At 44.4% G+C, this 23,064-nt stretch overlaps 2 protein-coding genes across 6 annotated transcripts in view; both read right to left on the bottom strand.

The window, feature by feature from the left end:
* Nucleotides 1-479: 479 nt before the first annotated feature.
* Nucleotides 480-11,161, bottom strand: LOC124060312 (sterile alpha motif domain-containing protein 9-like). 4 transcript variants are annotated; one of them, XM_046391106.1, is made up of 4 exons: nt 10,959-11,161; nt 8,449-9,187; nt 8,088-8,370; nt 480-5,382 (listed from the first exon to the last, which is right to left on the bottom strand). In XM_046391106.1, the coding sequence occupies exons 2-4, from the start codon at nt 9,178-9,180 to the stop codon at nt 1,727-1,729; spliced, it is 4,671 nt and encodes a 1,556-aa protein (XP_046247062.1). In that variant the 5' UTR covers nt 9,181-9,187; nt 10,959-11,161; the 3' UTR covers nt 480-1,726. The 4 variants fall into 4 exon arrangements, with proteins under 4 accessions (XP_046247062.1, XP_046247063.1, XP_046247064.1 ...); XM_046391107.1 differs by having other exon boundaries at nt 8,449-9,180; XM_046391108.1 differs by lacking the exon at nt 10,959-11,161 and adding an exon at nt 10,199-10,281.
* Nucleotides 11,162-14,804: 3,643 nt separating this feature from the next.
* The window catches only part of nrd1b (nardilysin b (N-arginine dibasic convertase)), a 17,351-nt gene continuing 9,091 nt past the window's right edge, over nt 14,805-23,064 (bottom strand). Inside the window, exons 16-31 of one of the 2 annotated variants that reach the window (XM_046391048.1) lie at nt 22,620-22,724; nt 22,412-22,535; nt 21,636-21,722; nt 21,427-21,546; nt 20,970-21,021; nt 20,745-20,895; nt 20,183-20,310; nt 19,816-19,978; nt 19,584-19,615; nt 19,058-19,196; nt 18,885-18,932; nt 18,754-18,806; nt 18,580-18,663; nt 18,294-18,501; nt 17,445-17,531; nt 14,805-15,758 (exon numbers count right to left, since the gene is read on the bottom strand). In XM_046391048.1, coding sequence (XP_046247004.1) covers nt 15,537-15,758; nt 17,445-17,531; nt 18,294-18,501; nt 18,580-18,663; nt 18,754-18,806; nt 18,885-18,932; nt 19,058-19,196; nt 19,584-19,615; nt 19,816-19,978; nt 20,183-20,310; nt 20,745-20,895; nt 20,970-21,021; nt 21,427-21,546; nt 21,636-21,722; nt 22,412-22,535; nt 22,620-22,724 — 1,803 coding nt within the window. In that variant the 3' untranslated portion in view covers nt 14,805-15,536. Of the gene's footprint in view, nt 15,759-17,444; nt 17,532-18,293; nt 18,502-18,579; nt 18,664-18,753; nt 18,807-18,884; nt 18,933-19,057; nt 19,197-19,583; nt 19,616-19,815; nt 19,979-20,182; nt 20,311-20,744; nt 20,896-20,969; nt 21,022-21,426; nt 21,547-21,635; nt 21,723-22,411; nt 22,536-22,619; nt 22,725-23,064 lie in introns of those variants that run through there. The other variant, XR_006843547.1, reaches the window with a different exon arrangement.

The raw sequence follows: 23,064 nt of genomic DNA, 5'->3' as shown, positions 1-23,064 counted from the left end.
CATTAATGCTCCGATGGGGGGCTGGCGCAGACCTGACTTAGTTAGGGGGCCACTGCATTCCACCTTGGCCACGATGTTCATGACCAGGACAAAAAGCGTGTGTGGATATGTTGGGTGGTAATATGTTAGCAGCTCTGTGTAGTAAGGCTTGCTAATGATCGTTTTATGCCATATGGTGCTAATACCAACAGGCTTTAGTAAGCATTGATGAGCTACTGTAAAGCTTTATAGGTCAGCGTAGATCTTCATGGCAAGTACAGCACATGTACCCAGTGCTGTACTTGCCATGAAAATCAAAGAGATACCATTTGTATCTCCATTGTGGGACAGTAAAGGAGCATCTCATCGTATATAGTATTCCAGTATTATCTTGTTTAATTATATCCAGACACATTTACTACATTTACTTAGAACAGCTCACGTTTGTGTTAGGCAGGGAAGAAGTGGAACCCCAGAAGCAGAAACCTTGAGTCCAAAAGTCAGATTAAAAAAAAACTTTATTGAGGTACAAAATAAATCCACTGTGCACAAGAATACTCAAAGTCTTTCAAAGCAAACAGTCACTGAGAGGTGCCACCCCACACAGGACCTGGGCGACACCTGAGCGCAAAGGTGTGTGGTCTGAGGCGAAACTCCAACAGACGAGGAAACCAGTGAGTCGTACAGGAAACAAAGCCAACAGATAATCGGCGGGGGATCCAGAGCAGAGACGGGATCGGACAGGAGGAGGTGAGTCCGCGAAGGGAAGAGGCACACAATCAACAGTTTTATGTATTTGTTTCGTCCGTGGGGATAGTTTATTTTTTTAGCTGTAGGTACGTTACAGCTCTAATCCATTATCAAGACGACAGAATGAAAAGGATTCCTAAACTCAAAAGTTAGGAGGTCGAAGGTCAGTGTTGTAAATATTAGCCAGTCCTCAGATGGCTGAAACTATGAAGACTGGAAAAATAGATAATCCGATTACATTAAATAAAATAATGACTAAAAATAACTGGGACATTTTATTTACGTGTTACATTGACCCAGAATCTGTAAAATAGTTTTTTGAACTTGTTAAAGAGCTGTAGACACAGAAAAGACTGACACTCTGTGGCCTGACTTTGTACTACAAATAACCAGTATTACAATGATGCATAACATATATACATAAAGTTAAATGTTAAGTCAAACAAAAAAATAGAAAATGACTGATTGACCAATTAACTGATCTCAGCTCAGATTTGGGAGTTTTGGAGCTTTTTGATCTCTTTTGTCTTTGAGAATATAAGCATTAGTTTATTTTCACTTATGATATTTGTACTTGCAGATAATTAGATATGAGAGTTTTGTGACTCTGCAACAGACAGTAAACAACATGGTGAATAACAATATTTATAAGATATATAAACAGGTACACATATACAGCTTTTAACCCTGCAGTTTGCTTTAGTTCTCATTGCTTGTATTTTTCTGTGTGAAATTCCATCACAGCATGTTTCAGATTTTGCAGCTCATGTCACAGTACTTGTGCTGCCTTTACTGCATTATGATATTTGCAGTTGCAGATAAACCAATAGGCCACAGTCCGGTAAATGTGCCATGTGTGCGTTGGACAACAACCAAAAAACTGTAAGAAAATAGATAAAAAATATTTAGAAACAAAATAACGTGAAAAGGATTCTGACTGGCTGTCTTAGCTTTCTTTCCTCATTGTACAGTTCATGTCTCAGATTGATTATCTACCCTAGTTTTCATACTGGATATCGTAAGCAAGGGGTCCTTTAATAGCAAAACCAAGGTAGAAAGAAACCTTTTCTGTGCTGCAACCGCTTCTTACGCCATCAATGAGAGCTGAACGCACAGGGATTTTAATTTTTCCATAACTGGCAAACACCTCTCCTTGCTCAATGGTACCACTGACTCGATGAAGGCAGTCGGTAATTGCTTTCTCTTTAAATATATCTCCATTCCGCCAAAGTTGTGCTAGAGTTTCACGCTGAATTTTTTTTATTTTTTTTAAATTTTTAAAATTTTTAAAATTCCTATCTAGTTGTGGTTTAGAGACAAGCCTCTTGAGCCCCTCTTCTTTCCCCAGGTAAAGGTGGGCAACAGTGCTCCTCTTTGGAAACAGAGGAGTCAGCTGCTTGTAAGATGAGTTTCGAATTGCTCTCACGTATGCCATGATTTCTGCATTTTCCTGAGTAGGACTTGGCCAGAATAACAGCAGAGCCAGGTAGTATGGATCTGGGAAGGGATACCCAAGTCCGACATCTTGCAGAGTTTTCAGAAGTAGATCAGAGAGGTCGCTGTGACTCTTTACATTCTTAGATTTTGGTTTTAAAGTGTAAAGAATTACGTTTGACAAAATGTAATTGATGGTTTCTTTTGTTTTTTGTTTCTTGTTGATGAATTGTTGTTGCTGTTGCAGGAATGCATAGCAATCTGTGATACTTTCAATTTCTTTAGCAGGTCTGTCCAAATATTGAAGAATTCCTGCAAACGTATCTGCTTGGTTCTTCTCAAGGAACAGTCTTCGTTCTTTAATATCGATTTTCAGATTGAGATTAGGATTGTTTTGTCGTTCTTTTTTCATTTCCTCTGGTGCAGTGCAAAAAAGGTTTACATAGTCTTTAAAAAGATCACAGACAGTTTCACGATTCTTTGATTCAAATTCTGAATTGTGCGCTTTTATATACATGAAGTAACAGTTAAGAAGTTCAAAAGTTTCTTTTACTTCAGTTTTCAAACCGAGGAGAAACTGTTCGTGTTCTTTGATGATCTCTACGTATCTGTTGTTGATCTCGTTGTCCTCCTTATACACACTGTGGATTGGGATTGTGTTTTGCAGAAAATTCTGCAAATACTTCTTCTTCATTGGATCACTTTCCTCAAAGAATGGCAATCTGCTCAATATGTCAAAAACCAGGAAAGCAATTTCCAACATGCCCACATAGCCATAGATGCTGTATGACTTTCTGGGATAGTCGTCCGACTCAACATCAGCAACTTCCTCCTCGGGCTCAACCTGTGTAGCTGCCAGGTGTTGAGCCTTTTTGAATGCTGCAATAGCATTAGCTGCTAATTTTATATTTGTGTTTAAGTCTTCTGGATTGTGTGACGTCTCTTGCTTTTCTTTGCAGATGTTAGTTTTTAAATTGCTCTTGTGAATCTGCCCAACTGTGTCAAACATGTAAGGGTTTTCTTTTATCTTCTTGGCCTTCTCGGCCCATTTGAGAGCCTCTGGGAAGTCACACTCTTTGATGTACAAATATCTCGCCAGGGCCTGAGGAATAGATGCACTTGTCACAAACCTGAATGATGCCTTCACAAAGATTTCTTGGACAGCTTGTCTCTGTTGCTGGCTGTGGATTTTGTCTATGAGAGGAGAAAATGGTTCTCTCTCATCTCCGTCTTTCCTGCGCTGCCTTTCAATCAACATTCGTTTAACTGAAAGCATGAATCGGTCTTTGACAACTCCAGCACTGAAGAACAGATCACAGAAAAGAATTGCCATAGTGATATCACTTACTTTTAAACAGCAACTTTTCTCCAGCTCTTCCAGACACGCAGATGCTATGGAGTGATGAAGGATTCGGATTCCTTTGCATCCCCATTCAACTGTGTCTATGATAAGAAGGTATGAAAATGGCTTCATCCTGTCCATTATATTGTCCTCTTGAAAGCGAATCATTTTCATGCCCAGAAAGTCTTCACAGAGTGAGAGCGAGATCTCAGACTCGGCCACATAGGTGTTAAGTAAAGCTAGAAAAGCAAACAGCTGGTCCTTCTTTAAGCTGAAATCAAAGTTCTCCAGTGTGTTATGAGCAAGATCACTTATGTATTTTTTGTCAAAATTGCTCTTCATGATCATGAAGCTGTAAAAGTTTTCAGGTTTTTCATGAGTTTCTTGGAGCTCTTTAAGTTTCTTTTCAAACTCCTTCTTTTCTTCTTGTGTTAATGAAGCAGTTATGTACTGACTTTGCATGTGACTGTGCTTTCTGTATTGCTCCTTGGGGCTATGAGAACGAACACAGTTAAGTATGATGACTTTGCAGTTTTGGGTCTCGTCCACATGTATGTTTAAACCATCCTCGACTGCAGCTTTGTGTATGCAGTTCACAAGTTCACGAGGATTTTCGGTTTCTTTTGAATCATCGACTAACAGCAAAACTGGAGACGGTTTGTCACTCTCAAGCTTCATGAGCCTTCTGACCTGGAAGGCAACTTCTGCGTTTGGCAGAGTGTTGTCTTTCAGCACAGCACATCTGAACTCTTTACGGAGATCCCACATCACATGCATTGCTAAGGTGGTGCCACCACAGCCTGGATGGTGGAACAGAGTGAGCAGATCACACATGTTTTTTGAATCCTTCAACTGAGCCCTAATCATGCTCCTCACATTTTCATACTTGTCCCGCTTGACGAAGGGTTTCTCTTTGTCTTTGTCACAGAAGTAGAAGTTCCACCATTTTACTTTGCCTCCTCTGTAGAATTCCTCCTCAACTTTGATTCTGAAGTCATGAAACTCTGGACTGTTTTCATCATAAATGTTCTCACACTGATTCCGACACAAAATTTCCAGAGCAGTCATGAAATCTTCATCCTTCTGTTTCAGGACAACAAAGCTGGAACCAGAGGAGGGAAGCAACCTTACAGATGACTGACTGGATGGCCCCAGTGCCATTATCGTGCCATTGATCTCACTTAGGGTTAGTTCATTTATAGAGAGATGGTCAATGTCATAATCACACTTTTCTTGTACAAGTTTCCTCCATTTGAAATATGTATTTTGCGATTCACAAATGGTGATGATGCTTTCCTCTTCAGTGTGTTTTATGAAAGACTTGTAGGTGTCCAAGACTGGGTCTTTCTCTGTGGTCACAGGCCTAAGTAGGAGGAATATGATGAGACTTCTTCCAAGGGGAAGAACTTCTGGGTTGCAAATGAATGAAACCAACTGCTCTACATCTTTGCAAGATTTCCTAAGCCAGTTCCTATAATCTAATTCCTTGTTTGAGTCATTGTCAAGATCATGTCTGCCATTGCAGAAGACCCAGCTCACCTGCTTGTAAAGGTTAAGCTTCTTTATCACTGAGTCTGTCTGGCCTTGATATTGTGATGGTGTGTGCAGATTTGCCACCCTTGAATCTCTGTATGAATAACACAGTCCACCTGGACTAGCTGAGTTGGGGTCAAAGTCTAGCACACAAAACAGTTTAAGCTTACTCAAAAACTGGAGATACTGCACTTGTTCTGGGCTGCTCTTGTTTACAACAACAACAAATCTGTCATAGTTGTCCAGTGCGTTCCCACCGCAAGTTAACAAATTCTTTAGCTTGTCACCCTGGTTAGCTTCTTTCTTCAAAACTGCGTTTGAAGGAGTCTGCTGCTCCGGTTGATCTGTTTGAATAACAAAATAAATACATCGATAAGTAAAATAAAACACACACACACACACACCTCAGCTGGTACTGATCTACCATCATACACTGGTGCCTTAGAAACAACAGTAGAACCAGATAATTATCTTGACTGCTTTTCTCCCATTGATCTTCATCAGTTAAATTCATTCATATTTTCATCCAAGCCAACAACATGCCTCTTAGACCACATCCCTACTAAGCTACTCAAAGAAGCTTTACCCTTACTTAGCACCTGTCTATTAGACATGATCAATCTGTCCCTGATAACAGGCTATGTACCCCAGTCCTTTAAAGTAGCTGTAGTCAAACCTCTCCTTAAAAAACACACACTTGACCCAGAGGTTTTAAGCAACTACAGACCAATATCTAACCTTCCATTTATTTCCAAGATCCTTGAAAGAACTGTTACAGCTACATCAGCTACATGACTTTCTACACAGTAAGAGTTTATTTGAGGATTTTCAATCTGGCTTTAGAGCTCATCATAGCACAGAAACAGCATTGGTCAAAGTCACAAATGACCTCCTCCTGGCATCAGACAAGGGATTTATCTCTGTCCTTGTACTGTTAGACCTTAGTGCTGCATTTGACACCATTGACCACTCTATATTACTGCACAGATTGGAACACCTAATTGGCATCAAAGGAACTGCATTAAGCTGTTTTCAGTCGTATTTATCAGATCGATTTCAATTTGTTCATGTTAATGATACATCATCCACACTCTCAAAAGTTAGTCATGGAGTTTCCCAAGGTTCTGTCCTTGGGCCAATATTATTCACCCATCGGTGATATTATTAGGAAACACTCCATACGTTTTCATTCTTATGCAGATGACACACAATTGTACTTGTCAATGAAACCAGAAGAAACAAAGCAGCTAGCCAAACTTCAGGCATGTCTTAAAGACATAAAAACCTGGATGACTTGCAAATGTTTACTTTTAAACTCAGACAAAACTAAAGTTATTTTTCTGGGCCCCAAGCACCTTAGAAACAAATTATCCAGTGATATAGCAATGCTAGATGGCTTAGCCGTGGCCTCAAGCTCCACTGTGAGGAATTCAGGAGTTATCTTTGACCAGGACATGTCCCTTAACCCATACATAACACACATCTCAAAGACTATATGTATATTGTAAAAATTAGGCACATTCTGAGTCAGAAAGATGCAGAAAAATTAGTCCATGCATTTATTACTTCCAGGCTGGACTATTGTAACTCCCTTTGATCAGGCTGCCCCAATAAGCCTCTAAAGACTCTCCAGCTAATGCAGAACGCTGCTGCATGATTACTCACAAGAACCAGCATGAGAGATCATGGGGAACCAGAGCCTTTAGTTATCAAGCTCCTCTACTATGGAACCATCTTCCGGTTTCGGTCCGGGAGGCGGACACCCTCTCTATATTTAAGAGTAGACTAAAAACTTTCCTGTTTGATAGAGCTTATAGTTAGGGCTGGCCTAGGCCGGCCCCTAGTTATGCTGCTATAGGCTTAGACTACCGGTTGCCCTCCCATGATGCACTGAGCTTCTCTCTTCCTCTAATTCTCCTTCTGCACACATTTATGTCCCATTAATGCATATCACTAACCCAACTGGTTGGACCTCCTGCTGCGGCCCTGCTGTCATCCTGCTTGAAACCTGCAGCAATTACTACTGTTTATTCATAATCTATTTTAATTCTATTACTACTCTGCTGCAGCTGCTACCATTATTACTCTTACTAATATTGCTATCATAATCACCATAATACCTTCTGTATATTTCATTGTCATTATCATTATCTACAGTTCCAAGACTTCTGGTATCTGTCTCTCCCTCTGTCTGTCTGTCTGTCTGTCTGTCTGTCTGTCTCTCTCTCTCTCTCTGGCCGTCCACATTGGGTTGGGGTCTGCTCCGAGGTTTCTGCCTTCTAAAAGTCAGTGTTTCCTCTCCACCGTCACCAAGTGCTTGCTCATGGGGGAATGTGGGGCTCTCTGTATTACAAGATTTAATTTAAAATTTAAAAGAGTTTGGTCTCGACCTGCTCTAATCTGAAAGTGTCATTTTTATTGTGAATTGGTGCCATATAAATAAACTGAACTGAATTGAATGTGCACCTGGCTTTTGCAGGAAATGGGAGATGACACCAGGTCCTAAGGTCCATACGAGTGTCTGACATTGCGTTGTATTGGACGCTTGCTCTCCAGTAATTTAAGGAAACAGTTCTATAACATCATGTATTAAGCCTAAACCTCCTGACTGTATGGAGTTCAGACTGAAGAATGACCACTCCAGTAAGACAGCCTACCTTCCTACATTCATACTGTCACTGAACACGTTTTATATTGTGATACTTAGGAGTTTCTTTACTGGAAATGAGATACAAGATACTAATCTTACTTAAAATTTCAGCTCGCTGCTCTATCTCTCTACAGCCAGTCCCCACCACTTTCAAGTTTTTCTTAGTAAAATGAGACAGTGTTGAAAGGAAACTCATTGTTTCATCTTCATACATCAACCTTTCCTCATCCATGCAGCATTTTCAGTGAGAGCAACAGGAACATATAAGCGAAAGCGAAATTGGATAGAAAACTTTACAAAGAAAATAAATATTAACTGCAAAATATTAACTTCAAAAAGAATGTTAGGCCAAGTTATGGCATCTTATGCTGGGAAACATTTTTGCGTTGGTTATCTTACCCAAGTAGTTTTCCAGTTGACAAACAAGATCGCGCTGATTGATACTTTCTAGAAGGTCTTTTGTGACTCGTAAAGCCTCCTTGCTTCCATAGTGGTCAGTCATTAACTTAGTGGTGTCCATGGTGTCCTTGTCTTCCAGACTGCCCCCAGGAATAGGTCTATGCTTGGATTTAGTGTAATTTTTTAAGTGGAAATGAAATTTTTTTAGGTCCTCTTTTTTCAGATGTGCTAGGGTCTCTTGGATCAAGACAATAATCTTGGGATTCTCTGGAAAAACTGCGGTCTGCAGGAGGAAACAGAAATAAATATTTAGTGTAAACTTTATGCTGATGATGACACTTACTACGGCACTGAAATTTACCTCTGCAGTTTCTCTGCTCCTCGTTCCTAAGTTCTGTGGCTTTGGCTGCTGGATTTCGTCCTTCCCTGAAGCTTTCTTGAATGGATCGGTCTTTTCAGGTTTGTTTTCTACCACGCTGCCTGTTTTTGATTCAGTTTCGTCATATGACTCTTGTTGTTTGGTTGCTGTGGCCTGAGCCAGACTCAGTTCTGGCTGATCAGGTTTTGGAGCTTCTTTTTGGCCTGCGCTGGTGTGAAGGATGGGTTGCAGTATTGGCTCTGGTGTCTTGTTTAATTTACGAAGTTCTGCCAGGATCTTTGCAGCAGGACCACTTTTCACCTCCAGGTCCAGAAAATCCTGCTTCCTGAAGCAAACAAGGCAATCTCCAGACACATCCTCCACTTTGATGCGTTCTGCATATTTGCTGTATAAGTTCACATGCTGCACTAACCACTGGTTGACTTGCTCCTTTGTCCAACTCTCCACATATGCAGGGAACTGCGATTCTTGCTGTTGTCCTACTTTTAGACGCTCTATGTAAGATGTGATTTTGACCGCAGGACCGTGTTTTATTCCCAAATCCAATATGTCTGTCTTCCCAAAGTCAAGCAAAATGTCTCCTGACACTTCCTCTTCACAGAATTTGTCAGCATAGGTTTCATGAACTTTAACCTCCGTCATCAGCCACCTGTGGACATCCTCCTTGGTCCATGTTTCAGTAGGACGTTGTGTCTTTGCTACTGAGCGTCTCATCTATCAACTACAAATGAAACAGTTGAGTAAAAGATTAAAATAATGAAAGGAGCAGTAAGAAAATACTATATTGCCTTAACATAGCTTCTCTGTCACCTCCTCCACATCCTTCACACACACACACACACACACACACACACACACACGCACGCACACACGCACACACAGCAGCACAGGTGGAGAAAGTGAAGCAGGTGAAGTCAGGGTAACATTCAAGTCAAATTGACAACAACTCGGTTAAAAAGCAGAATAATTTCACCAAATCGACAGCACAGTGTCCTTGTTAAGCTCCTGGCAGATGTTTACGAGAAAGCTAAAAACAAGTTAAATAATGTTCATGTTCGAGTGACGATTAAAGGGTTGACCCATAAACCACCTTCCTGGGTGAGAGGTGGTTTATTCAACATTTTGGGTCAGCTTACAGAAAGATATTGTGTGTTCTCAGTTATTAATAACTGATAGAAACATTACGTGCCATCACCCACCTTCTGTCTCCTCTTGTCTGTCTCTCTGAGACAGACTTCATGTCTTTATGAGGGGTTACTCCTTTTTCTGCTATAAGAACACCGTATGGAACAAAGGTTTTTCCACAGGTAATATTCAGAAAGTGTAAATTATCTTAAATGAGCTCCCCTCTTCACTGCATGTCCCACTGTAGTTTCAGTGTGTGTGTTAATATATTTGAAAAACAAAGTGAGCCTGTAAGATGAAACAGACCAACATGTTTGTTTGCTTATTTTCTTTCCACCCATCCTGACCAACAGGTCGTGGTTTGATTACTACAACTGCACTTTATTTACGCTGCTGGGGTTCAGAGGACAGACTTTCAGTTTGATTAAGAATTTACTTTAACTAATCTTTGTGTAAATAAAGACTTCCTGTTAAACCTAATGTCCCTCGAGTTCGAGAGTGTATCTGCTTACTTTATTCAGTTTCAGTTTGCTTGTATGGCACCAAATCACAACAAAAGTTATCTCATGACACTTTCAGATTAGAGCAGGTCAAACTCTTTACTTACAGTTTGTAACACAGAGAAGCCAGCATTCCCCCAGAGACAGACAGACAGACAGACAGAGAGAGAGAGAGAGAGACAGACAGACAGACAGAGAGGGAGAGAGAGAGACGGAGAGAGAGAGACAGAGAGGGAGAGAGACAGAGAGGGAGAGAGAGAGACAGAGAGGGAGAGAGACAGAGAGGGAGAGAGACAGAGAGAGAGAGACAGACAGAGAGAGAGAGAGACAGACAGACAGAGAGGGAGAGAGAGAGACAGAGAGGGAGAGAGACAGAGAGAGAGAGACAGACAGACAGACAGAGAGAGAGAGACAGACAGACAGAGAGAGAGAGACAGAGAGGGAGAGAGACAGAGAGAGAGAGAGACGGAGAGAGAGAGACAGACAGAGAGAGAGAGACAGAGAGGGAGAGAGACAGACAGAGAGGGAGAGAGAGAGACGGAGAGAGAGAGACAGAGAGGGAGAGAGAGAAAGACTGACAGAGACAGAGAAACAGAGAGAGAGAGAGAGAAAGACTGTAAGTTTACACGTCCTAACATGAATCTAACCTAATCTTTCACTTCCTGTAGTTTCCCCTCCACCCAAAGCCCATCGACGGCGACTGCGAAAAGCTTCTGTCAGCAAAACACTAACTAATGTGACTAACAAACACTGAGAGCTGAGACTGACGCGGACAGGAAGTCAACATCTGAGATTTATCAGCAGTCACTGTTTGTCTTTGACAAACAAAAGCCTCCATGAAACACAAACAGCCGATGGATGTCTCACCTTCTGACGTGTCTGATTTGAGCTTCTCTGCTGGGACACGAGGAGACAAACAACCGCCCGTCACATATTCACCTGAGGGTTTGTGGAGATCGACGCCACACCCTGCAGTTAAACTTGTCTTCATCTGACGGACTGCCTGCACCTCACTGTGACGCGGAAGTCCATCCCCGTCACGCCACATCACTTCCTGTTGCAACCTCAGATCAGTTTTGCTGCCATAAATGTTAATAAGAAATTAAACATATAATAACATATGATCGTGTTATAAAATAGTCATAAAATAGTAATTTAGAACAATAAATCATCAGAAACATATGAGAGAGGGATTACTCATACGAGAGTCCAGTAGCTTTGAACTTTGACCTTTTAATGTATTGTGTCATTGTGTGTTGTAATGTATTAATGTACACCTGTATGTATTACAGGTGTAATGATTTGCAGGCCAACACTGAGGCCGTGACCACATTTACACAGCTAATGGGTCCTCACGCTGCTGTTGGATCGAAGAGGGACCGAACCAAAGGTCCGAACCTGTGACCACCTGGCCGTGAACTCGCTCTACCTGCAAAAGTCTCCGTTTGTTTGCATGACTGGATTTGTCAAGATACGAGTCAGTAAAATTCCTTACATTTTCTTTGAGTTTATTACACTGTCTACAACACATACATATTTAGATGTTTTGGAGCTCGTTATGTGTATGTTGTAATTCTGCAACGCCCGGTCCGAGTGGCGGTCAGGTGGCCTGTGATGCTCAGTCAGGACATGCGCATGTGTTCCTCTTAGTACGATAAGTAGAGAGCATAACAGACAGACAGACAGACAGACAGACAGACAGTCAGACAGACAGACCTGTTTGAATATAGTGGAATTTTGATTAGCATTTGCATTGGAATGATCAAAGTCAAAGTGTACTTTATTGTCAAAAATCTGTGTAACAGGGGTTAGCACAGCAAATTGAAATTTCGTTTGACCAGTCTCCAATGTGCAGTTAAAAACTAAACATGTAGGTAAGACATTGACAATAATTACACACACACGCACACACACCCAAACAAACACACACAGTGTGCAGTAAAAAGACAACATACTGATACAACCATGTACAATAAATACACACACACACACACACACACACAGTCACAGCAGCAGTACAGTCAATGGACATACAGGTATGTGCAGAGAGTAAAGTGTGAGTGACATGTGTTCATCAGTGTGTTGATGAGTCTGATGGCTTGTGGAAAGAAGCTGTTTCTCAGTCTGCTTGTGCGGCACCACATGTTGCGGTAGCGCCTCCCTGCTGGTAGTAGGGAGAACAGTTTATGTGCTGGGTGAGTGGGGTCTTTGATGATGGTCATAGCTCTTCTGGAACAGTGTGAGGTGTAGAGGTCCTGAATGGCTGGTAGTGGTGATCTGATGATCTTCTCTGCAGTCCTCACCACCCTCTGTAGTGCCTTCTTGTCTGCAGCTAGACAGCTGCCTGCCAGACAGAGAGGCTGCTGGTCAGGATGCTCTCGATGGTTTCCCTGTAGAAGATGGTGAGTGCAGATGTGGGGAGGTCAGCTCTTCTCATTCTCCGCAGGAAATGGAGTCGTGCCTGTGCTTTTTTGACCAGGGAGGTGGTGTTTGTGGTCCACGTGAGGTCTTCTGTGATGTGCACTCCAAGGAACTTTGTGCTTTTCACAGATAATACTTTGATCTCTACCGTCGACACCTGGTCTACCACCCTGTCTGTTCTTTCACTTTATCTACTACAATATAAGACCCATTTGTATTATTCACATCTTTTTTTTACTTTTTCCATTTCCAGAATTCCACCAGCGCAGGAAGGTCATCTATTCAGTGTGCAGGATGTGATTTCTGCGGTCCAAAATGGAGAGAGCGATTTTGAAATGGACTCAGATGACACTGATGCAGGTGACTCAGAGAATGAAGACGCAGGTGAAATGGACAAAGAAGACCACCAACCCACTGACCGTCCAGCCAATGATGATGTGGACATCAAGCCCCAACCAAAGAAAGACACCGTGTCCCGTGACAGGAATACGACGAGCCAGATCTGAACTCGGACTGCCCGGTGATGTTGTGGTGAAGCTCGCCTCCACACCTCCAGAGGGTCAGAACTACAAGATCTACGCAGACAATACTTCACCTGTGTCCCATTGGTAGTCAAGCTCCCTGAACGTGGAATCCAGTATGTGGCATACAATTTTTTCCAATACTTACTGGGGCAGTCGTGGATCAGCGGTTAGGGTGTCGGACCCGTAACCGGTGGGTCGCTGGTTCGATTCCCCGTACCGGTGTCCATGGCTGAGGTACCCTTGAGCAAGGTACCTAACCCCCACTGCTCCCCGGGCGCTGCACGCGGTCGCCCACTGCCCCGGGTTTGCTGTGTGTGTGTGCACGTCACTTGGGTGGGTTAAATGCAGAGCACGAATTTCGTTGGAGTGAGTTCCCTCCAATGACAAAATATGTCACTTTCACTTTCTTTCACTTTCTTTTATTAATAAATGCTTATTCATAAAACTATGATTGTTCAGAATCAGAATCGTCTTTATTGCCATGTAAGTGAAGAGGTTTCACATTACCTGGAATTTGTCTTGGTGATTGGTGCATACATAGAACGTAAGAAAGAGTAACATATAATAGTAGAATAAAATAGAATAAGGTAAAGTAAAATAAATATGGTTCTGGAGGTAGGCCAAAGGTGAGGTAGTGCAGGGTGGAAGTGTGACATGAGCACAGATCAGTGCCTGTACTGAAGTAATTGTTAATAATTAGTAATTGTTGTGTGATGATTACTCATGATGGCAAAGAAAGCAACCACCCTGCAGCTGAATGCTTAAATGTTGTTTATCTGCTCAGTGAGTACAAATAAAGAAATGCGGCTCCCAACGAGGCCCAACGTTACAATATTACAACATTTCCCTAAAAACCTACTAAAAGGTAAAAGATTTGAATTTTGTTTCATTTCTACATCACAGGCCTCATAAAACAAGTTTGCTCATTTTTTTCTATATTTGGGTCTTTCAAGGTTAATATTTATTACAGTTCAACTTTAAACAAATCACAAATGTTATGATTTCACTTCACAGAATAGTCTGTGCCCCGGTGCCGGACTGGAGCTGGACCGCTTCCTTTCGCCTGGGAAACGTGACGGCGCGTGAGGCGACCGCGCCGCTGCGTCCTTTGCCCCATTGGGTCACTGTTCGTCCACTGTTCGTCCAACTGCTTGTAGAAAGATCTGGTAGGTGACAAACACACGACTTGTCTTTGGTCCAATGGCAGGTTCTCTGACATGCGGGCAAAGACCAGGTCTTCCTCCTACCCCGAGCGCATCCTGCTCACCTACAAATGGACTTTTGTCTGGCTCGTTTGCGTTGTCTTGGTCCTGTAGACTGCAGTCTAGCAGTGTCCCGTCTTCTTTTGCATTAGTGTTGAACACCTGGGCCTTTCAAAGCTCTGGATTGCTGGTTTGCTGAAATTTAGCATCTTCTGATCTTTACTTTGGATAAGTCTGGAAGATCTTGCAGCCTCATTTTCCATTTTGTCTGGAGCCAACTGAGTGTTCAAAAGATCAGATGCTTTTCGTACAGTCACAGATAATTAAACAACGTAAAATTTATGTTCTGTTTTTATGCAAAGGCTAAACTTACAGAAAACAATGAACTAATACAGGAGCGAAACAAGCGTTGGAGCTTCAGTATCATCCAACATCGAGAAACAGCAATATTATAATAAATATATCTATATAATTACTATAATAATATTTCCCTCCAGGGATAAATAAAGGAATTCTGATTCTGATTATGAGGAAAAAGTAATGATGTAAAACGCATTGCAGCTCTATTTATTAGTTTATTATTATTTAGATATTATTATTAAGACAGATAAATCAAACAAAACTGAAATATTTAATTATTATTCTTACTTGTCAAATGCAAATTGGAATTTCAGTTGTCGTACTGGTAACATGTATTAAATAAAAACACAGCAGTTGTTTTTTCAGTCATACAGACTCAAGTGACATTAAAATAAGTTCTGCCCTTCTTGTTGTCTGGAGCCCTGAGTCATCGTGCTGCATTCACTTCACATGGGAATAATCGTACAAACCAATTCACAGTTACATTAGAGCATTCAGACTCATTTAATGATGCAATGATTTTAGTTTTATCGCTTCATGTTTCCCTTGTTATTTCCAGAATCAGATTATCAGCGAGACGTTCAGGGCCGGCATGAAAAGCGGTCCGACTCGTAGGAGGAAACGGCTCACTGCTCACTGGCCCGTACACACAAACTGCTCTGTCATTATTCTCTGCATTTCTAATTTCATATACGCCATCATATGCTTGATAAATACGAGCTCAGGATTTCACTTCTTCCCACCGGATGTGAATGCAGCATTATTACACCCACTCACATAAAACAAAAAAAACTAAACACACGTGAAATGTTCTTCAGTTTCTGTCTGTCCCAGCAGCATCCTCCCCGATCAAACCGATGAGCTGTTTCCATGGTGCCGAGGACCTGCTGAGACGGGTTTCTGCCCAGCCGGTCTGCTCTGGTCTGCGGTGCGGTGCCTTAGCTGAGGATTTTGTGGTAGGGGTGGAGGGGGAGGGAGGAGGTAAACGCTCTGATGTCGGTGATGAGCGTGGTGTCCTGCAGTGTCGGCGATGAGGCGGGCAGGAAGGTCAGCTCGCTCACTTCGCCGTAGGCCGAGGACGGTGGGTTGTCGGGCTCGTCGGGACTGCAGACGGCGTTCTGCTCTGGAGGGTCGTTCTCCTCCACCCCAAAACCCACCACCTGACCCACAAAACAAATGACTTTGTGTTGTTTTCTGCTTCAGTGGATCTGAAACAACTGCCGTCCAAATATTAACGACTGACTCAGATTTCAGTTACAGACTGTGTATACCTGAAATCCCTGCTCAGCATTTTCACTCAGGTCAGAGTCATTATCATATCCTTTATCTTAACTTTATGTATGTCTGATATGTTTGATAAAACTGACTATTTCTGTATTATCCATCCATCCATCCATTTTCTTCTGCTCTACCCTAACCCAGGACGCGAGGGCAGCAGCTTGAGCAGAGATGCCCAGGGACTTCACTCTAGTTCTTCCGGGTGGAAGACTCCCATCTTCCATCACTTGTGAACAAGACCCCAAGATAGTCGAGGCAGGAGCTTTTCTCCAACCTGGAGGGAGCAGACCACCTTTTCCCGGTTGAGAACCACTGCCTCGGATTTGGAGGTGCTGATTCTCATCCCAGCCGCTTCACACTCGGCTGCAAACCCCCCTAGTGCACGCTGAAGGTCCTGGCGTCCCTTGGGATGTGGTCGAAGTTCTCCTGGAGGTGTGAGTTGAAGACCCCTCTGACAGAAGGTTCTGCCAGACGTTTCCAGCAGACCCTCACAATGCATTTGGTTCTGTCAAGTCTTGAACTCACTATCAGGTGGTGATCAGTTGACAGCTCAGCCCCTCTCTTCACCCGAGTGTCCAAAACATACAGCCGAAGGTCAGATGACAATGACCTCCGCCCTAGGGTGTCCTGGAGCCACGTGCAGTTATGGACACCCTTATGCATGAACATGGTGTTTGTTATGGACAAACCGTGACCAGCACAGAAGTTCAAAGACAAAACACAGCTCGGGTTCAGAGGCCGTTCCCCCCAGTCACGCCCCTCCAGGTGTCACTGTTGACGTGGGCATTGAAGTCCCCAAGTAGAACTAAGGAGTCCCAGTCGAAGCACCTTCCAGCACCCCTTGCAGGGACTCTAAGAAAGCCAGGTACTCTGCACTGCTGTTCAGCCCATAGGCCGAGACAACAGTGAGGGACCTGTTCCCGACCCAAAGGCGCAGAGAAACCACCTCTCGTTCACCGGGGAGAGCTCCAACACATGGCGGCTGAGCTGGGGGGGTATGAGCAAGCCCACACCAGCTCGCCACCTCACACTATGGGCAGCTCCAGAGTAGAAGAGAGTCCAGCCTCTCTGAAGGAGTTGGGTTCGAGAGCCCAAGCTGTGCGTGGAAGTGAGGCAGACTATCTCTAGCCGGTACTGCTCAACTTCCTGCACTAGCTCCGCCCCCCCCACAGGGAAGTGACATCCCATGTTCCCATCACCAGAGATTTTGCCCAGGGTTTGGTTGCTGGGGCCCCCGCCGACAGCTGTCGCCCAAAACACATTGCACTGGCCCCTTCTGAACCCTCCTGCAGGCGGTGGGCCTACGGGAGTGCGGGCCCACGTCGCTTATTTGGGCTGTACGGGCCGAAAAACTGTTTACATTTAAATTTGTTTTAAAATGCTTTTACTGTTTGTTAAACTTCTGTGTTTATTAAACCTTGTTTGTGTAGTGAGACTTAACAAAGCTGCAGCATAAAGACGGACGGACGGACGGACGGATGGATGGAATTAGCTAAGAAGCTTCTGAATATCCCAAAGTATTTGTGTTTGTGTCCAGTTCAAACAAGGTGAGAAAGTGTCAGACTTACGTGCACACTGAGCTTCCTGCTGCTGTCTCTGTGCTCCAGGAACCAGGACAGCAGCTCCTCCTGGCTGAAGAGCTTCAGGGCCTCGATCTGCAGCAGAGACCACAGCAGGTCACACTCTCTGTGTGGAAGGTCTCTCCAAACACACTTTACTTTAGCTACTGTCCTCAAGCTGTGACACTTTAAAATCCCGTTTGAGCGCCGGCGTGTCCGGCATGACTCTGATTGACTCGAGCGCCTGGCTGACTGGAATCACATTTCACGTTTTTTTGTTCAGACTCCAGACATCCATCAGCACAGCCTGGACAGCCTGGTTTGTGTGTGAGGTCAAAGCCATCAGTATCAGCTCCATTTACTCAGTTTGCACCACTGAAATGTCGATGCTACTGAAGATTTAAAAATATGTCATCCATATCATCACTTTATACAGTGGGTCATACTGTACACACCACATAGCCAAAAGTATGTGGACATGTGTACATCTGCTCTCTCTGGTGAAACTCACCCACAGATTCACATCAGATTCCTGCATTTTAGGCCGTCCACATATTTTTGGCAAAGTTGGGCGTTAACATTAAGATACTGAGTAGACCTGAGTGTTTGTGTACAGATACTACAATGCAGTTTTCAGTACGTTGAGAGAAGAAGCGAGTCCAGAGTTCGCCCAGAGTGATGCGTTCATCCTGGTTATTACGTCTCAAACGTATTCAGTTTGCAGTTGACGTAGCAGTAAAATCAGACGAGTTTCAACATCAAATTTCTTGCATTTCTGCTTGAAAATGACTGAAGTGACTGGCTGACGAGTAGTTTCAGGTGTGAGCAGGCGTTTGATGCCTCTCAGGTGTGTCTCACCTCCTTGTTGAGCCGCTGGAAGACGTACTGCTGTGTGACAACCTCAAACCAGTTGCGGTCGACCTCCTCCCCCAGGTGGGCGTCCTCACACTCCTTCAGCTTGATGAGAGCCGTCACCTGAGTCTTAAAGGCCTCCTCGCTCAGACCCAACAGACGCTCGCCAAAGCTGACCAGGAACTCCTCGATCTTCGCTTCGACGAACTCTGTGCTGCGAGGACAAACAGGACGTGTGTTAATGAGCAGTTCGACAGAGACAAAAGCACAGGCGTTCGACAGGTGAGCTCACCTGAACTTGGTGGCCTGCGTTTCCACGGTGATAGAGAAGCCCAGCACCCCGGAGGTGTTCCTGCAGGTCGGGTACACCTGGTACCTGGAGGAAATGAGAAGCAGCATCGACAGTCAGCCTCTCTGCTGCATTCGCAGGTTTTCTGATAGACCTTTCTAAAAGACCGACACCAACCCCAGCGTCTCCTTCGTCCTGAGGAAGTCGAAACACGGCTCCTCCATGTGCATCTGTGGACACAAGTCAGATTAACGTCCCACACAGGACGGGTGGCGTACTGGCTGCAGAGACACTGTAGCTACACTCACCACCATCAGCTCCATCAGGGCGTGCTCTCGGAGGTTCTTCAGCCCCGACTGCAACACACAGATGTCACTTTTTTATTCAGTAGAAGTTCTAATACTTGAGTGTAAAAACTCAAGGCCTGCATGTGTGATTAGGAAAACAGGGTTCAGGTGAGACCGTCTGCTGGTTTTCCTACCTGGTAGTAGACGGTAACCTCTGAGTTGGCGTCTCCTTTGTTGAGAGATTTGACTTTACAGAGATGCGTTTTCTGAGGCAGCTCCACCACCTGGAACAGCACGGGGACCTCTGCTGTCAGAGGCTGGAAGTGCAGCTTACTGCAGAGACACACGGGGACACGGTCAGCATCGGGACAAGCGACTGAACGTTTTATAGATGTTTCATCTGCCTTTCTGTATGCAGTTCAACACGTCCTCAGACGTTCAGGTCCTTTGCCGGGGTCTGCTCTGAGGTTTCTGCGCTCTAAAAGGCAGTTTTTCCTCTCCACTGTCGCCAAGTGCTTGCTCAAGGGGGAATGTTGGGCTCTCTGTATTACAATTTAATTAAAGAGTTTGGTCTGGACCTGCTCTGATTGGAAAGTGTCATGAGATAACTTTTGTTGTGAATTGGCGCTATATAAATAAACTGAATTGAACTGAATTGAATCCTTTACATGAAATGATGGAAATCTGGCTGTCGAATTAAACTTCCAAACTCATACTCACTCAATGAAGTACTGCAGAAACTCTTTGGACTCCTGTAGGAGGACACAAAGTGTGTGAGACCACAGCTGAACTGGTCGAACTGGAGACGTTTCAGACAACAAACTGGAGCTTGTAAAGGTGACATAATAACTTTAAATAAACCAGTTTGATGAGGTTTTATTCAGACTATTGGTTGTGGGTTCTGGAGATTTTCGAACAAAGAGAGAAACTGTCTGATGCTGGTGCGTCTCACCGCGCTGGTGAAGTTTCCCTGCACCAACCCCTCGGCGTAAAGCTCCGCCTTCAGCCCGGAGACGAAGGTCAGCAGGTCGTCCACGGTCAGACCCTTCATGACGGCCTGATACTTCTGGATGACGGACCAGCGACGGCGTTCCAGGATCAACAGACGGACGTCCCTGAGGAGACGACAAGCTGAAGTCATCACAGACACGTCTGCACTGTGATTGGTCACACGTGTTTTAAATCATCTGCTGACATCAGAGCTACAGCATTCAAAGCACTTTGTCCTTTAACAAAAATCTTTGGTGATTTAAATACTGATCATCATTATCATTTTGATGGGGAACATGGACAAAAGAGTGTGTGTGTGTGTGACCTACTTGCCGAGCCGCTCAGGTTTGATGAGGATGTTGAAGTAGGTCTTCTTCAGCTGTTCAGAGAACATGATGAAGACACCGGGCTCGGCGCTGAACTCTGCCAGATGATCCACGATCAGCTTCAACAGCAGCTGAAGCACCAGCGAGGAGGGAAAGTAACCAAGTACATTTACTCCAGTACTGCACTTGAGTACAGTCACTGTTAGCAGAACACGCTCACTGCTGGTTTTCATAACACTCACACATGTTCAGCTTCAGCAGGTTCATGTGTTTTAACAGCAGGTCAACCTGATGGACCTCAGTCCAGTATTTCCTCTGTCTGCTCTCTGACTGTGTCTCTGCTGTCTGCTGCACAGCGCAGTCCTACAGCTTTTACTCACAAAACGATGCTATGAGAGCGCTGACAGCCAACCAGACTGAAGTCGTGTCCAAACAGATAAACACTGAGCTCCATAAGATCAGTCACACTCGGCAGATAATCTGTTTGTCTCTGGAGGTTCACCACACACACTGTCACTTCAGAAGGATGGTCCAATACTGTGTGTGTGTGTGTGTGTGTCCTCACCGGGAGCTTGTGGTTGAAACCTTTCAGTCGGATCACCAAGCCGTGCTCTCCGGCCACCAGCTTGTACTCCAGCTGAGCCACGTCGGCCTCGTAGGCCGGCTCTGCCAGGTTGTGAGCCAAGATGTTCACAAAGAGGTCAAACAGCACCAGACTGAAAGAAGAAGCACACGGTGAAACACAACAGCCCTTCATCGCCGGAGTCCATGTGTCTCTGTGGTCTCTTACTTCTCAGGGCTCTTCTGAATCATTGGGGAGATCAGGTTGAAACGCATATAAGCTGAAAGAAAACAACGTGATAATCTCAGTTCGTTTAGCACCACCAGGGGCCTCTACTGTGAAACAGGACTGATACTTCAGCTAACTTCAGGATTAAAGTCTCACTGGCTTCTTAACTGGGTGTGTCACCACTGTAATGATTTAACTTGCCCACCAGAGGGAGCTGGAGACATGAAATCACCAGACTGATTTGAGTCTGATGTGGTTTCACAAAATAGTTCAATGATTTCATTAAAAATTCTTTAAAAACTGGCACCTCCTCCTCCTCCTCTCTGAACGAGGAGAACATCTGTCAAAGTCTTTGTCTAACAGGTTTATTGTCACACTCGAGCATGTCGTACAGGACCGACGGCAGCCTCCTCACCAACACACTGGTGATGAACACGCGTGTTGGTGCTGGACTCACCTTTTGGAATCTTGAACTTGTTGTCCTTCTTGTACCACAGACAGCCTCGGTCAGAGTTGACGATCCTGACAGGAAACTCTGAGTCTGGACGGTCAGACGTCTTCAGGGTGAAATCCGTCGCTGCGGCGCGAAGAAGAAGAAGAAGAGACAGAGTTGGCGTCATGTGTTCACTCAGCAAACGGTCGCGGACTCGTTGTGTCTGTACTGACCGATGAACTTGTTCTCAGCTGGAAGGTGGAGCTCAGGGTCGAGCTCGAAGTCTCCCGCCCAGTGCTGAGCCCACTCCTCCGGGACGTCTGATGACACAAAACAAACACACCTGGTATGGTTACGGTTGTCTTATATTTACTTATTTGGTCAGGACGTGATGGAAGACGTGATGCCGACCAGCAACTATCAGCAAGATGACCAGCGATTTCACACTTGTGTATTTTATAAAGAAGCTGATGACGTGAGAGTGTAAGAAAGACTGAGACGGAGAGAGTAAAGATGGAGGATTTAATGTCTCCTGCTTCTTCAGACTGCAGTAAAGGTGAATCAGGTGTTTAAGTTGAAAGTGACATATTTTGTCATTGGAGGGAACTCACTCCAATGAAATTCGTGCTCTGCATTTAACCCACCCAAGTGACGTGCACACACACACAGCAAACCCGGGGCAGTGGGCGACCGCGTGCAGCGCCCGGGGAGCAGTGGGGGTTAGGTACCTTGCTCAAGGGTACCTCAGCCATGGACACCGGGACGGGGAATCGAACCAGCGACCCACCGGTTACGGGTCCGACACCCTAACCGCTGATCCACGACTGCCCTTTTGATGCTGTACTTTCACATCAATGGCAGCAACTTGGCTCCATGCAGCCATAAATGATATCAGTGGCTGACGGCAGGTTGCCCCTTTAACAGGCTGACAGACGGCAAGACAGAAATCTGAACCTCAAACATAAAGTTCACGTGTGTTAACAGAACTGTGTGTGTGTGTGTGTCATACCCTCCATGCTGTAGCAGGTACCAAACCATTTCTCTCTGAGTGGACAGCAACCTTCGTTCTCTGGTGACAGCAGCATCAGGTTCGCTCTGTCAGGAGTCAGCAGGGACAGAGCAGCACTGATCACCTGAACACACACACACACACACACACGTATGAATTACAGAACACTGTAAAGTGAACAGGAGGGATCCTGGATCAGATCTGTTACCTGAGGGTCAAACTCAAACATGAGCTGGTCTCCAGTCAGGAAGTCCTCTTTGGGAAACAGCTGCATGTTCTCACAGATGTTCTCCACAAACTCGATGGGATCCGTCTGTCAGTCAGAAGACACGATTCATCCTCTCATCACAGCACACATGAACGCTAACTTCACTCATAACAAACTGAGCTCATGTCAGCTTTTTCAGTGTCACTGTTCAAACTCTGAATGAACTGATGACTCTCTCTCACACACACACACACACACACACACACACACACACACACTCTGCGGTGTTGGGTAAACCCTGATGGTGTCTGTATCTTATCTCGCATCCTTGTTGTGGTTACTGAAGCAGCTTTACTGATCACAGCTAATGAGTGAATGAGTGAATGAGTGAATGAACGAGCTCTGTGGGGAACCTCCTGATTAACAGCTGATCGACCTGCACTGA

The sequence above is a fragment of the Scatophagus argus genome, chromosome 6, assembly GCF_020382885.2.
Source record: "Scatophagus argus isolate fScaArg1 chromosome 6, fScaArg1.pri, whole genome shotgun sequence".
NCBI classification, from domain to species: domain Eukaryota; kingdom Metazoa; phylum Chordata; class Actinopteri; family Scatophagidae; genus Scatophagus; species Scatophagus argus.
The sequence above is the reverse complement of the archived record's forward strand: the minus strand, read 5'-3'. Positions and strand labels throughout refer to the sequence as shown.